Here is a 16750-nt window from a genome sequence, read left to right as displayed (position 1 = left end):
AACATGTTCCATTTATCACATCCCTAGTATTTGTGTGCGCTTCTGTGTGTACCGGCTTGTTGAGGTGGTGTCCCACAGAGTCAGCGAGCGTCCCTATAGCGTCATACAGTATGAGCAGGTTCTTGTGTTGGTACTTGCTGAAGGCAAACACTAGAGTGTCCAGAATATAGGCCAGGTAGGGAACCAACTCTGTACACGCCTCCTCTTCCAGAGTGGCAAAGGCACTGAGAGGGGAGAGAGAGAAATCAAATCAAATTTTATTTGTCACATACACATGGTTAGCAGATGTTAATGCGAGTGTAGCGAAATGCTTGTGCTTCTAGTTCCGACAATGCAGTAATATCCAACAAGTAATCTAGCTAACAATTCCAAAACTACTACCTTACAAGTGTAAGGGGATAAAGAATATGTACATAAAGATATATGAATGAGTGATGGTACAGAGCGCCATAGGCAAGATACAGTAGATGGTATTGAGTGCAGTATATACATATGAGATGAGTATGTAAACAAAGTGGCATAGTTTAAAGTGGCTAGTGATACATGTATTACATAAAGATGCAGTAGCTGATATAGAGTACAGTATATACATATACATATGAGATGAATAATGTAGGGTATGTAAACATTATATTAGGTAGCATTGTTTAAAGTGGCTAGTGATATATTTTACATCATTTCCCATCAATTCCCATTATTAAAGTGGCTGGAGTTGAGTCAGTGTGTTGGCAGCAGACACTTAATGTTAGTGGTGGCTGTTTAACAGTCTGATGGCCTTGAGATAGAAGCTGTTTTTCAGTCTCTCGGTCCCAGCTTTGATGCACCTGTACTGACCTCGCCTTCTGGATGATAGCGGGGTGAACAGGCAGTGGCTCGGTGGTTGTTGTACTTGATGATCTTTATGGCCTTCCTGTGACATCGGGTGGTGTAGGTGTCCTGGAGGGCAGGTAGTTTGCCCCCGGTGATGCGTTGTGCAGACCTCACTACCCTCTGGAGAGCCTTACGGTTGTGGGAGGAGCAGTTGCCGTACCAGGCGGTGATACAGCCCGACAGGATGCTCTCGATTGTGCATCTGTAGAAGTTTGTGAGTGCTTTTGGTGACAAGCCGAATTTCTTCAGCCTCCTGAGAATGAAGAGGCGCTGCTGCGCCTTCTTCGCAATGCTGTCTGTGTGGGTGGACCAATTCAGTTTGTCTGTGATGTGTACGCCGAGGAACTTAAAACTTACTACCCTCTCCACTACTGTTCCATCGATGTGGATAGGGGGGAGTTCCCTCTGCTGTTTCCTGAAGTCCACAATCATCTCCTTAGTTTTGTTGACGTTGAGTGTGAGGTTATTTTCCTGACACCACACTCCGAGGTCCCTCACCTCCTCCCTGTAGGCCTTCTCATCGTTGTTGGTAATCAAGCCTACCTCTGTTGTGTCGTCCGCAAACTTGATGATTGAGTTGGAGGCGTGCGTGGCCACGCAGTCGTGGGTGAACAGGAAGTACAGGAGAGGGCTCAGAACGCACCCTTGTGGGGCCCCAGTGTTGAGGATCAGCGGGGTGGAGATGTTGTTGCCTACCCTCACCACCTGGGGGCGGCCCATCAGGAAGTCCAGTACCCAGTTGCAAAGGGCCGGGTCGAGACAAAGGGTCTCGAGCTTGATGACGAGCTTGGAGGGCACTATGGTGTTAAATGCCGAGCTGTAGTCGATAAACAGCATTCTCACATAGGTACAGTGCCTTGCGAAAGTATTCGGCCCCCTTGAACTTTGCGACCTTTTGCCACATTTCAGGCTTCAAACAAAGATATAAAACTATTTTTTGTGAAGAATCAACAACAAGTGGGACACAATCATGAAGTGGAACGACATTGGATATTTCTAACTTTTTTAACAAATCAAAAACTGAAAAATTGGGCGTGCAAAATTATTCAGCCCCCTTAAGTTAATACTTTGTAGCGCCACCTTTTGCTGCGATTACAGCTGTAAGTCGCTTGGGGTATGTCTATCAGTTTTGCACATCGAGAGACTGACATTTTTTCCCATTCCTCCTTGCAAAACAGCTCGAGCTCAGTGAGGTTGGATGGAGAGCATTTGTGAACAGCAGTTTTCAGTTCTTTCCACAGATTCTCAATTGGATTCAGGTCTGGACTTTGACTTGGCCATTCTAACACCTGGATATGTTTATTTTTGAACCATTCCATTGTAGATTTTGCTTTATGTTTTGGATCATTGTCTTGTTGGAAGACAAATCTCCGTCCCAGTCTCAGGTCTTTTGCAGACTCCATCAGGTTTTCTTCCAGAATGGTCCTGTATTTGGCTCCATCCATCTTCCCATCAATTTTAACCATCTTCCCTGTCCCTGCTGAAGAAAAGCAGGCCCAAACCATGATGCTGCCACCACCATGTTTGACAGTGGGAATGGTGTGTGTTGCTTTTACGCCAAACATAACGTTTTGCATTGTTGCCAAAAAGTTCAATTTTGGTTTCATCTGACCAGAGCACCTTCTTCCACATGTTTGGTGTGTCTCCCAGGTGGCTTGTGGCAAACTTTAAACGACACTTTTTATGGATATCTTTAAGAAATGGCTTTCTTCTTGCCACTCTTCCATAAAAGGCCAGATTTGTGCAATATACGACTGGTTGTTGTCCTATGGACAGAGTCTCCCACCTCAGCTGTAGATCTCTGCAGTTCATCCAGAGTGATCATGGGCCTCTTGGCTGCATCTCTGATCAGTCTTCTCCTTGTATGAGCTGAAAGTTTAGAGGGACGGCCAGGTCTTGGTAGATTTGCAGTGGTCTGATACTCCTTTCATTTCAATATTATCGCTTGCACAGTGCTCCTTGGGATGTTTAAAGCTTGGGAAATCTTTGTGTATCCAAATCCGGCTTTAAACTTCTTCACAACAGTATCTCGGACCTGCCTGGTGTGTTCCTTGTTCTTCATGATGCTCTCTGCGCTTTTAACGGACCTCTGAGACTATCACAGTGCAGGTGCATTTATACGGAGACTTGATTACACACAGGTGGATTGTATTTATCATCATTAGTCATTTAGGTCAACATTGGATCATTCAGAGATCCTCACTGAACTTCTGGAGAGAGTTTGCTGCACTGAAAGTAAAGGGGCTGAATAATTTTGCACGCCCAATTTTTCAGTTTTTGATTTGTTAAAAAAGTTTGAAATATCCAATAAATGTCGTTCCACTTCATGATTGTGTCCCACTTGTTGATTCTTCACAAAAAAATTCAGTTTTATATCTTTATGTTTGAAGCCTGAAATGTGGCAAAAGGTCGCAAAGTTCAAGGGGGCCGAATACTTTCGCAAGGCACTGTATTCCTCTTGTCCAGATGGGTTAGGGCAGTGTGCAGTGTGGTTGAGATGGCATCGTCTGTGGACCTATTTGGGCGGTAAGCAAATTGGAGTGGGTCTAGGGTGTCAGGTAGGGTGGAGATGATATGGTCCTTGACTAGTCTCTCAAAGCACTTCATGATGACGGAAGTGAGTGCTACGGGGCGGTTGTCGTTTAGCTCAGTTACCTTAGCTTTCTTGGGAACAGGAACAATGGTGGCCCTCTTGAAGCATGCGGGAACAACAGACTGGGATAGGGATTGATTGAATATGTAAACACACCAGCCAGCTGGTCTGCGCATGCTCTGAGGGCGCGGCTGGGGATGACATCTGGGCCTGCAGCCTTGCGAGGGTTGACACGTTTAAATGTTTCCCTCACGTCGGCTGCAGTGAAGGAGAGTCCGCATGTTTTAGTTGCGGGCCGTGTCAGTGGCACTGTATTGTCCTCAAAGCGGGCAAAAAAGTTATTTAGTCTGCCTGGGAGCAAGACATCCTGGTCCGTGACGGGGCTGGTTTTCTTTTTGTAATCCGTGATTGACTGTAGACCCTGCCACATTCCTCGTGTCTGAGCCGTTGAATTGAGATTCTACTTTGTCTCTATACTGACGCTTAGCTTGTTTGATTGCCTTGCGGAGGGAATAGTTACACTGTTTGTATTCGGTCATGTTTCCGGTCACCTTGCCCTGATTAAAAGTGAATCAGCGTATTCGTATCAGCGTATTCGTCAATGTTGTTGTCTGACGCAATACGAAACATATCCCAGTCCACGTGATGGAAGCAGTCTTGGAGCGTGGAGTCAGATTGGTCGGACCAGCGTTGAACAGACCTCAGCGCGGGAGCTTCTTGTTTTAGTTTCTGTCTGTAGGCAGGGATCAACAAAATGGAGTCATGGTCAGCTTTTCCGAAAGGAGAGCGGGGCAGGGCCGTATATGCGTCGCGGAAGTTAGAATAGCAATGATCCAAGGTTTTTCCAGCCCTGGTTGCGCAATCGATATGCTGATAAAATTTAGGGAGTCTTGTTTTCAGATTAGCCTTGTTAAAATCCCCAGCTACAATGAATGCAGCCTCCGGATAAATGGATTCCAGTTTGCAAAGAGTCAAATAAAGTTTGTTCAGAGCCATCGATGTGTCTGCTTGGGGGGGGGAATATATACGGCTGTGATTATAATCGAAGAGAATTCCCTTGGTAGATAATGCGGTCGACATTTGATTGTGAGGAATTCTAAATCAGGTGAACAGAAGGACTTGAGTTCCTGTATGTTGTTATGATCACACCACGTCACGTTAACCATGAAGCATACGCCCCCGCCCCTCTTCTCACCAGAAAGATGTTTGTTTTTGTCTGCGCGATGCGTGGAGAAACCAGCTGGCTGCACCGACTCCGATGGCGTCTCTCCAGTGAGCCATGTTTCAGTGAAGCAAAGAACGTTACAGTCTCTGATGTCCCTCTGGAATGCTACCCTTGCTCGGATTTCATCAACCTTGTTGTCAAGAGACTGGACATTGGCAAGAAGAATGCTAGGGAGTGGTGCACGATGTGCCCGTCTCCGGAGTCTGACCAGAAGACCACTCCGTTTCCCCCTTTTACAAAGTTGTTTTTTTGGGTCGCCAGCTGGGATCCATTCTGTTGTCCTGGGTGAAAGGCAGAACACAGGATCCGCTTCGCGAAAGTCATATTCTTGGTCGTACTGATGGTGAGTTGACGCTGCTCTTATGTTCAGTAGTTCTTCTCGACTGTATGTAATGAAACCTAAGATGACCTGGGGTACCAATGTAAGCAATAACACGTAAAAAAAACAAAAAACTGCATAGTTTCCTAGGAACGCGAAGCGAGGCGGCCATCTCTGTCGGCGCTGGAAGTACTAGAGTGAGAAAAATAAAGGGTAGTTTGGAACGTAACTTTGCAATCAAGCTGTTCAAAAACATTTGATTGGGTCAACCAAACATCAATGATCATCATCTTTACTTCCACTCCCAAGGACAGTCATCACCAGCTTGAGTGGGAAAACCAGTAATAAGTGGCTTTTGGTTATCTATCGATCATTTACAAAAAAAGAAGAAAAAAAGGACACATCTGGACAAAAGTAACCTGAGCAAACCACACACTGACCGCAACTGAACCACAGTCAACCTCCCTCTCACCTGCAGGCGGCCTCCTGCACCCTCTTGTTGGAGTCCAGGATGCGTTTGAGCAGCTCAGTCATCAGGGGCTTCAGGTAGGTGTCAGGTGGCTGACTGACCACCCAGTGGGCATACCGACTCAGGGTCCAGCAGGTGATGGAGCGCACCAGGGCCTTCTTATCACTCAGACACTGCACCAGGTGGGGGATGAGCTCTGGCAGGTAGGCAATCATACCCTGCATACAACCTGGAAGGACAAAGGTGGGTGTTATTACTATAATTACCATGTATGCCAATGATGTCTGCTGGTTTCAAAGTTAACATATAGACGATATTCTAGCACTTCCAGGTGATTCTCATCCTCCCTCCAAAGTCTCTTTCGGCATAACACTTCCTTCCCTTTCTCTTCCCTCGGGTTTCTAGTAGTCGCCCCCCGACCTTAGGGGTTAGGGTACTATAACAGGGCCTTACCCTCAGCGATGGCCCCCAGAACAAGTATTCCAGACTCCTTGATGACCCACTCTGGGTGGAAGAGGAGCTCTTTGAGGAGAGGCAAGATAGGGAGGAGCAGGTCGTCTCTGAACACGTTAGCCAACACATCCAACGCCGCTGCTGAACACTTACCTGAAAACAGAGAGAGAGAAGGACATGTAAGTATAGAGGGGTACACAGAAAAACACCCTTGCCCACAAAAAAAGGTCAACAATATCGATGGCATATTGTACATACAGTGCCTTGCGAAAGTATTCGGCCCCCTTGAACTTTGTGACCTTTTGCCACATTTCAGGCTTCAAACATAAAGATATAAAACTGTCTTTTTTTGTGAAGAATCAACAACAAGTGGGACACAATCATGAAGTGGAACGACATTTATTGGATATTTCAAACTTTTTTAACAAATCAAAAACTGAAAAATTGGGCGTGCAAAATTATTCAGCCCCCTTAAGTTAATACTTTGTAGCACCACCTTTTGCTGCGATTACAGCTGTAAGTCGCTTGGGGTATGTCTCTATCAGTTTTGCACATCGAGAGACTGAATTTTTTTCCCATTCCTCCTTGCAAAACAGCTCGAGCTCAGTGAGGTTGGATGAAGAGCATTTGTGAACAGCAGTATTCAGTTCTTTCCACAGATTCTCGATTGGATTCAGGTCTGGACTTTGACTTGGCCATTCTAACACCTGGATATGTTTATTTTTGAACCATTCCATTGTAGATTTTGCTTCATGTTTTGGATCATTGTCTTGGAAGACAAATCTCCGTCCCAGTCTCAGGTCTTTTGCATACTCCATCAGGTTTTCTTCCAGAATGGTCCTGTATTTGGCGCCATCCATCTTCCCATCAATTTTAACCATCTTCCCTGTCCCTGCTGAAGAAAAGCAGGCCCAAACCATGATGCTGCCACCACCATGTTTGACAGTGGGGATGGTGTGTTCAGGGTGTTGCTTTTACGCCAAACATAACGTTTTGCATTGTTGCCAAAAAGTTCAATTTTGGTTTCATCTGACCAGAGCACCTTCTTCCACATGTTTGGTGTGTCTCCCAGGTGGCTTGTGGCAAACTTTAAACAACACTTTTTATGGATATGGCTTTCTTCTTGCCACTCTTCCATAAAGGCCAGCTTTGTGCAATATACGACTGATTGTTGTCCTATGGACAGAGTCTCCCACCTCAGCTATAGATCTCTGCAGTTCATCCAGAGTGATCATGGGCCTCTTGGCTGCATCTCTGATCAGTCTTCTCCTTGTATGAGCTGAAAGTTTAGAGGGACGGCCAGGTCTTGGTAGATTTGCAGTGGTCTGATACTCCTTCCATTTCAATATTATCGCTTGCACAGTGCTCCTTGGGATGTTTAAAGCTTGGGAAATCTTTTTGTATCCAAATCCGGCTTTAAACTTCTTCACAACAGTATCTCGGACCTGCCTGGTGTGTTCCTTGTTCTTCATGATGCTCTCTGCGCTTTTAACGGACCTCTGAGACTATCACAGTGCAGGTGCATTTATACGGAGACTTGATTACACACAGGTGGATTGTATTTATCATCATTAGTCATTTAGGTCAACATTGGATCATTCAGAGATCCCCACTGAACTTCTGGAGAGAGTTTGCTGCACTGAAAGTAAAGGGGCTGAATAATTTTGCACGACCAATTTTTCAGTTTTTGATTTGTTAAAAAAGTTTGAAATATCCAATAAATGTCGTTCCACTTCATGATTGTGTCCCACTTGTTGATTCTTCACAAAAAAATACAGTTTTATATCTTTATGTTTGAATCCTGAAATGTGGCAAAAGGTCGCAAAGTTCAAGGGGGCCGAATACTTTCGCAAGGCACTGTATGTGGGGTAAGGCTGGAAGAGAGACAGCAAGACAAAAGCATTGGACTTAAGTGGATGGAGATTGGAGAGGAGGGAGAGAGAGCTAGAGAAATTGTGAATGTGGAAAAAAAACTGAGTAAGTGTTTACGTACCACAACAGTCAGAGGCACTAAGATAGCATTGAAAGAGCTGTATTCCGCCATTAGCAAACAAGAAAACGCTCACCCAGAGGCTGCGTTCCTATTAGCCGGGGACTTAAACGCAGGGAAACGTAAATCTGTTTTACCAAATGTATATCAGCATGTTAAATGTGAGACCAGAGGGGGGGAAAAAACACATTCTGGACCACCATTACTCCACACACACAGACGCAACTCCCCTTCCATTTGGCAAATCTGACCATAATTCTATCCTCCTGCTTACAAGAAAAAATTAAAAAGCAGGAAGCACCAGTGACTAGATCAATAAAGTGGTCAGATGAAGCAGATGCTAAGCTATAGGACTGTTTTGCTAGCACAGACTGGAATATGTTCCGGGATTCCTCCGATGGCATTGAAGAGTACACCACATCAGCCATTGGCTTCATCAATAAGTGCATCGATGACAGTGACCGTACGTACATACCTCAACCAGAAGCCATGGATTACAGGCAACATCCACACTGAGCTAAAGGCTAGAGCTGCCGCTTTCAAGGAGCGGGACTCTAACCTGGAAGCTTACAAGAAATCCCGCTATGCCCTCCGACGAACCATCAAACAGGCAAAGTGTCAATACAGGACTAAAATCAGGACACCAGCTCTGACGCTCATCGGATGTGGAAGGGCTTGCAATTCATTGCAGACTACAAAGGGTAGCACAGCTGAGAGCTACCCAGTGACACGAGCCTACCAGACGAGCTAAATTACTTTATGCTCGCTTCGAGGCAAATAACACTGAAACATGCATGAGAGCACCAGCTGTTCCGGAAGACTGTGTGATCACGCTCTCTGCAGGCGATGTGAGCAAGACCTTTAAACAGGCCAACATTCACAAGGCCGCAGGGCCAGACGGATTACCAGGACGTGTACTGCGAGAATACGCTGACTAACGGGCAAGTGCCTTCACTGACATTTTCAACCTCCCCCTGTCCTAGTCTGTAACACTAACACGTTTCAAGCAGACTACCATAGTGTTCTTGGGCACAGGCACTAAGGTAACCTGTCTAAATGACTACCGACCCGTAGCACTCACATCTGTAGCCATGAAGTGCTTTGAAAGGCTGGTCATGGCTCACATCAACACCATTATCCCAGAAACCCTAGACCCACTCCAATTTGCATACCACCCCAACATATCCACAGATGATGCAATCTCTATTGCATTCCACACTGCCCTTTCCCACCTGGACAAAAGGAACACCTATGTGAGAATGCATTTCATTGACTACAGATCAGCGTTCAACACCATAGTGCCCACAAAGCTCATCACTAAGCTAAGAACCCTGGGCTAACCACCTCCCTATGCAACTGGATCCTGGACTTCCTGACGGGCCACCCCCAGGTGGTAAGGGTAAGTAACAACACATCCACCATGCTGATCCTCAACACAGGGGCCCCTCCTGTACTCCCTGTTCACTCATGACTGCCCAGCCAGGCAGGACTCCAACACCATCATTAAGTTTGCCGATGACACAACAACGACGGGACAGCCTATAGGGAGGTCAGAGACCTGGCCGTGTGGTGCCAGGACAACAACCTCTCCCTCAACGTGATCAAGACAAAAGGAGATGATTGTGGACTACAGGAAAAAGAGGACCGAGCACACCCCCATTCTCATCGATGGGGTACAGTAGAGAAAGTTGAGAGCTTCATGTTCCTTGGTGTCCACATCAACAACAAACTAACATGGTCCAAGCACACGAAGACAGTCGTGAAGAGGGCACGACAAAACCTTTTCCCCCTCAAGAGACTGAAAAGATTTGGCCTGGGTCCTCAGATCTTCAAAAGGTTCCGCAGCTGCACCAGAGAGCATCCTGGCTGGTTGCGTCACTGCCTGTTATGGCAACTCCTTGGCCTCCGACCACAAGGCACTACAGAGGGTAGTGCGAACGGCCCAGTACATGGCCTTTCTAGGGAGTTTTTCCTAGCCACCGTGCTTGCTTGCATTGCTTGCTGTTTGGGGTTTTAGGCTGGGTTTCTGTACAGCACTTTGAGATATCAGCTGATGTACGAAGGGCTATATATATCCATTTGATTTGATCACTCTATACCAAGAGGTGTCAGAGGAAGGCCCTAAAAATTGTCAAAGACTCCAGCCACCCTAGTCACAGAACGTTCTCTCTGCTACCGAACAGCAAGCGGTACCGGAGTGTCAAGTCTAGGTCCAAGAGGCTTCTAAACAGCTTAAACCCCCAAGCCATAAGACTCCTGAACACCTCAATCAAATGGCTACCCAGACTATTTGCATTGCCGTTGGTTAGGGGCTCGTAAAGTAAGCATTTCACTGTAAGGTCTACAACAGTTGTATTCGGCGCATGTGACTAATACAATTTGATTTGAAAAACAGATAATCAGAGGTCCACTCACGGAGGTTCCAGTCAGAGATGGTGTCATCATCTTCCAGGTCATCGTCTTCATCGTCGTCTTCCTCAATGCCGTCCCGGTCACCCTCGTATTGCTGGGCAACCGTACGGGAGCGGTGGAACCTGGGCCTGATGTCCTGCTCGTTGTCAGGGATGGCCTCATCATCCTCCTCCACGTCACCCTGACACACACTCACACAGTTAAACACACAAGTCTCACAAAAACACAAAGTTAGACACTTGCAAGTGTACACAGACACACACACACACGTATGCAATTCAAATTATTTATACTACTTTAAGACATTGAGCTGCCTTTAGGCTGTAGCTGGGTAGCTGTCAGTTAACCTATCAGACTATAATCTTACAAGCAGACAGAGACCCATACATATTTATGAATCTTTAAAAATGTATATAATTGTAACCATAGTGACAGGTCAGTGATGGGTTATACTCAAACCTCAGGACCAACACATACCCAAGGTTGAAACAAGAGTCATGCACAGCAACAAGATTGATATGCCTTGCAATACCCTCCACCCTCTCCCTCCCCCAGGGTTGAGGTGTGATGTGTCTAGTACATCTTAATCACAGTCTCCAGTCCAGCAGCAGTCTAGCAGCCCATAGATCCATTTCCTGGCTCACACTCGGAGCAGACTGACCTTGAGCAGAATGATGTCGATCTCCGAGTACTTCATCCCATTGACGAGCACCGGAGTCAGCCTGAAAACAGACAGGGGACGGAGGGTAGGGGAGAGGGGGCAAGGACAGGCCACATTTATACGTCAGCATTGTCACCACCGTGTAACAGATTAGCTCTAACAGCTATGTCTCTTGAGCAATGGCCGGGGTGACAGGATGAGCACAGTACACCCAGGGGTGAGGTCTAGGATTGGAGCAAATGTTATAGCTAAAGCTTTGATATGGAGGCTGGTGTTGTACTGTGCATGTGTCACAAAGCATTTGTGCTGCTATGACCGTCTTTGCGTTCCCATATGCCATATCTAGCATTCTTGTAGTATCTGTGAAATGTTCTCTCTGTGTGTGTGTGTGTGTGTGTGTGTGTGTGTGTGTGTGTGTGTGTGTGTGTGTGTGTGTGTGTGTGTGTGTGTGTGTGTGTGTGTGTGTGTGTGTGTGTGTGTGTGTGTGTGTGTGTGTGTGTGTGTGTGTAAATTGTGTTACTCACTTGGAGAGGTGGTTACACAGAACGTCCTTACATACAGGCTGTTCAGCCAGGGTCAGCCAGAACTCACAGGCCTCCAGAGCCACATTCTCATCCTGGTCCTGAGTCCTCTGCAGCATGTACTGAGAAGGAGAGTACCAGGGGAAAATGTGTCCTTTTGCATTATACTTGTAGTGCACTTCCTCCATCAATATTCAGGATCCATTCCAAGGCCACAAGCTGGGCCGCCACAATCACCTGATTATGGATCAAGTTGGGAAATATAGCTTTTGGCCACTAGGTGGCATCTTGAGCTCATGTGATGAAAGACTTAGCTGAACCCATTCTAGTCTCTTGGTTTGTTTTTCTCCCTTCTTTCATCTCTATATCCCTCCCCACGCCCTCTCCCTCCATCTCAACCGCCTATATCCCTCCCCCAGTCCTATCACACCCAGCCCCAGTCCGACGCCAACCAGCCCCAGTCCGACGCCAACCAGCCCGACGCCAACCAGCCCGTCTCACCTCTATTATGTTGTGCATGTGTGGTAGGAGACGGTCCATGCGGACCTCCAGCAGCATGACCAGAGCTCTGCACACGTTCTTCCTCACCTCCGGTTCTTCATCAGTCGCCAAGGCAAATAGGTTCTACAGGGAGGGAAGGGGGTCAAACATTGTACACCTATGTACCCATACTAGTCTCAAAGGGACTGTCATTCCTCACTTTACATTATTTGTAAAAGAATAATAATAATAATAATAATAATAATAATAATAATAATAATAATCCCATTACTATTGAATCGCATTTCCAATCTTAAAGAGAAAGGGAAGGAGACGAGATAAGGACACATTTTAGGGGAATTGAGATAGAGCCAAGGAAGGGTTACTTGAGTTCAGACATTAATGTCTTCATGTGCGTCCTGAGGTCTGACCTGTACCACTACCAACTACTGAGCCTCTAGCCATCTACCGACCACCTGAGCCTCTACTGACCACAGCCATCTCCTTTTACTCAAAGCCTGCTATCAACTCTGGCCTTCAGTCTGTTATCACATAAAGAACTCCAGTGAAAATAGCTTTATAAAAACACCCTGCAGAAATAAACCAATTTAGATTATGCAAATCAGATTCCATGTGACCTGTCCCTCTTCTACGCCGAGTGCCCGCTCTCTCACCCCTACACCTAAAGACAGAGGGACTTTCAACAGCAGCCTTTTCTTTATCCCTTATCCGCCTGCAATATTCTTCTGCCTGTCATGTATTGTCAACGTCACCGTGCTGGGTGCATCTGTCCTCATCCAGGGCCCAGCTGACTGGAATTTAAGCTCATCAGTGGTTAACCTGATCTACTTCCAACGGCTTACCAGCCCTGATCCAATCGGAGGAATTGGGGTTTGTGTACTGAACTGAAGCTAGGGTAGAACAGTGTTGTGCTGCCTAGAGGCTCAGAGCTAACCCACTGACACACTGCACTAAGGCCATATACCTGCCTGCCTGGATGACGCCTTCTGGGTCTTATGGCTGGGGTGGGTGTGTGATAATCTAATGGCCATGTGTGATGGTCAGCCGAGGTGTTGTGTGTGTCAAGGGGAATATGTGCTAGTTGTGTGTTTGTACGTGTGGTATATGACTTGCTTGCATAACTTAGGGGTCACATAAGCCTCATACCATACCACGTGTCTGACTTTGTGGGCATATTAGAGAGTTACAGGGCTGTCTGGGGGTTATGAGAGGTCAGAGTGTATAGGTCAGAGGTCACTGCGGGGTCAGACTTGCCTCAATGAAGCCATCGATGTGCAGCATGAGGGCCTGGGTCCTACTTATGATGAACTGGTTGACGCAGGCGATGGCATGAGACCTGCAACACAACATGCCCTTTAAAACCTTAACTTCACACAAGCCAAATTCACATGATCCACTCATCAACGCTGCCTCGGTCTCTGTTCCTCCCCCCACCTCCCTTTTCTCCAGTCTCCTATCTGGAATCTCAGACCTTGATAACACCAAAGGATGGATACAAATCAGAGAGAAAGTTTAATCTATAAGCCTGAGGAAAGAGGGTTGTGAGGGGACATTTTGGGTCAAAGTGCCTGTGAATTTCTCTCAAATGTTTTAATAAATACTTGGCTATGGGTTGTTTTGGGACCGATTAGAGGAGGTGCAAGGTGTTGGCTCCCCCGGGAGTGAGGAGTGGGGGGAAAAAGGCAAGGCTGTGAGAGAGAGGGAGGTACAGTACACTCATACTAGAGTACAGTCATTCCTTCTAGGGACTTTTGCTTACCACTGTGCTTCAGCTTGCTGTCTGTGGTCTAGGCCAGGTAAGTCACTTTGTAGTGTGTCCAAACAAAAATGCATCTTTTGACCAATGGGTAAGATATGTTAATTGGATAGATACTCCTCTAAAGAAAACCAATGGTCCAAACCTAATGTCTTTATCATAATCCGTTCAAAGGTTATTGGAGTTTTTACCCTTTTATGATGGCCAAAATTAGGGCAACTAAATCAATGGAGGCCAAAAAAAAGACAACAAAAAATATAATAGTCAGATAGGCTGGATGCTGTACACGAACTGAGGCTAACTGAAAGGCTCACCGTTGAACTAGTCATCTTTCTTCATAAAATCCAGAGGACATAAAACAAGATGTAAGATGGATATGACATGTAGTATTTTCACATTTTATTTTACACTTTTCATATTAGTGCACCCTACACATTGTGACAACTGCTGTTGTAAAAAAAGGCTTTATAAATATATTTGGTTTAATTTGAGTGCCTGATCAGGCGGTAAGGGCTGTTAAGGAACCTCATTGGCCAAGGAGTGAGGACTGAGGGAGAGACAAGGCAGTGAGCAGGGGGAGCGGGAGAGATAGCCAGTACCTGATCTTGGGGCTACTGTGCTTGAAGAACTGCAGGAACTTTGGGATCATGACATTGAGCGGACGGTCCAACATGTCACTGTCCAAGACCTCTGTGGAGTCCTCACAGATTTTCTGAAGAGCTCCAAACGCCCCCTAAAAGATAGGGGAAAAAGAAAAAGAGTGAGAGATAGAGGGAGAGATTGAAAAATAGCAAGAGAGAGGAGGAAGGGATAGCGAGATGAAAATGGAATATGTGAAGGGTTAACCAACATGTTTCAGGGCCAGACAGTCGCCTCAAAGACAGAAGATGGAGCAGAGACCATATGGACAGGAAACATGTCACACTCCATCAATCCTGAGTCAACCTATAAAAAAGGACAAGTACTATATCTAACGTCAGCACAAGGATAAACACATAAACCAGACCCGGCTGGTCAATTAGGAAATGAACAGCAGGAGGTAATGATGAATTTGACGGTTAAACATAAAAACAGCTACACTATAGGCCTAGTCAAGGGAGAGGCAGTCAGTGTGTACTGTAGTCGCTCTATAACGACTAAAGTAAAGAACGTTTTTACCATAAAGGTCAACAGCACTTCCGTGATATACAGTTTGGTACACACTCACAGTGAGCACACACACACACACACTAAACATGAGTCCAGCAGGTGTCCACTTGGCAGAGCAGCTAGATATACACAACCAAAAGTATGTGGACACCTGCTTGTCAAACATCTCATTCCAAAATCATGGGCATTAAAATGGAGTTGGGTCCTCCACAGACGGGACCGCAGAGTGCTGAAATTGTCTGTCCTCGGTTGCAACACGCACTACAGAGTTCCAAACTGCCTCTGGAAGCAATGTCAACAGAGAACTGTTCGTCGGGCGCTTCTTGCAAAAACCCATTGCAAGAAACTCCCGATGAACAGTTCTCTGTTGACATTGCTTCCAGAGGCAGTTTGGAACTCTGTAGTGCGTGTTGCAACCGAGGACAGACAATTTCAGCACTCCGCGGTCCCGTCTGTGAGCTTGTGTGGCCTACCACTTTGCGGCTGAGCCGTTGTTGCTCCTAAACGTTTCCACTTCGCACTTACAGTTGACCGGGGCAGCTCTAGCAGGGCAGAAATTTGACAAACTGACTTGTTGGATAGGTGGCATCCTATGACGGTGCCACGTAGAAAGTCTCCAAGCTCTTCAGTAAGGCCATTCTACTGCCAATGTTTGTCTATGGTGATTGCATGGCTGGGTGCTCAATTTTATACACCTGTCAGCAACGGGTGTGTCTGAAATAGCCGAATCCAATCATTTGAAGGGGTGTCCACATTCAGTATACATAGTGTATCAATGAGAGCCACATGTGTCTATGCACTACGCTTGACTACTCTACAGGAGTGTCTTATTTTCCACACTTAAAATGTGTATTATTTTTTCCCAACCTCTGTCACTCAATGCCCTTGAGCCCAAAACTAGCACACCCCTAGACTTTTTCCACATTTTGTTGACTTATCCTGAAAGACTCACAGCTGTAATCTCTGCCAAAGGTGCTTCTACAAAGTATTGACATTTTGTTGTTTGTTGTGTTAATTTAAAATGGATTACATTTAGAGTTGACACTGGCCCACACACAATACACCAAAATGTCAAAGCGGAATTGTGGTTTTCAAAATGTTTACAAATTAATAAAAAAAATGTAAAGCTGAAATGTCTTGAGTAAATATTCAACCCCTTTGTTATGGCAAGCCTAAACAATTTCAGGAGTACACATTTTCTTAAATCACATTATAAGCTGCATGCAATAATAGTGTCATTATATTTTGAATGACTGCCTTCTCTGTAGCCCACACATACGATTATCTCTAAAGGTCCCTCAGTCGAGCAGTGAATTTCAAAACAGATTTAACCACATGGAGGTTTTCCAATGCCTCGCAAAGAAGGGCACCTATTGGTAGATGGGTATAAAAAAAAGCAGATATTAAAAATCCCTTTGAGCATGGTGAAGTTATTAAATTACACTTTGGATGGTGTATCAACACCCAGTCACTACAAAGATACAGGTTTCCTTCCTAACTCAGTTAGTTGCCTGTGAGGAAGGAAACCACTCAATGACTTCACCATGATGCCAATGGGGACTTTAAAACAGTTAGGGAGTTTAATTGCCGTGATAGGAAAAAACTGAGGATGGATCAACAACATTGTAGTTACTCCACAATACGAACCTAACTGAAAGAGTGAAAAGGAAGCCTGTACGAAATACAAATATTCCAAAACATGCATCCTGTTTGCAACAGGGCACTAAAGTAATACTGCAAAAAATGTGGCAAAGCAATTCACTTTTTGTCCTGAATACAAAGTGTTATGTTTGGGGCAAATCCAATACAACACAGAGTACCAGTCTTGATA

The 16750-nt window shown here is 45.7% G+C and overlaps 1 protein-coding gene across 3 annotated transcripts in view; it reads right to left on the bottom strand.

Moving 5' to 3' along the window:
- LOC110509572 (transportin-1) overlaps nt 1-16750 on the bottom strand; it is a 72474-nt gene that overhangs the window by 23129 nt on the left and 32595 nt on the right. For all 3 annotated transcript variants that reach the window (XR_002471448.2, XM_036968017.1, XM_021590529.2), the window contains exons 6-14: nt 14370-14503; nt 13269-13350; nt 12015-12137; nt 11517-11635; nt 10993-11053; nt 10335-10512; nt 5930-6082; nt 5480-5705; nt 53-224 (exon numbers count right to left, since the gene is read on the bottom strand). Coding sequence is in view for 2 of the 3 variants with exons in the window: in XM_036968017.1 (XP_036823912.1) it covers nt 53-224; nt 5480-5705; nt 5930-6082; nt 10335-10512; nt 10993-11053; nt 11517-11635; nt 12015-12137; nt 13269-13350; nt 14370-14503 (1248 nt within the window). In the remaining variant the exon portion in view is untranslated. The remainder of the gene's footprint in view (nt 1-52; nt 225-5479; nt 5706-5929; nt 6083-10334; nt 10513-10992; nt 11054-11516; nt 11636-12014; nt 12138-13268; nt 13351-14369; nt 14504-16750) is intronic.

This window comes from Oncorhynchus mykiss, chromosome Y (assembly GCF_013265735.2).
Source record: "Oncorhynchus mykiss isolate Arlee chromosome Y, USDA_OmykA_1.1, whole genome shotgun sequence".
Taxonomy (NCBI): Eukaryota; Metazoa; Chordata; class Actinopteri; order Salmoniformes; family Salmonidae; genus Oncorhynchus; species Oncorhynchus mykiss.
Note: the sequence above shows the minus strand (reverse complement) of the source record. Positions and strands in the feature narration are given on the sequence as shown.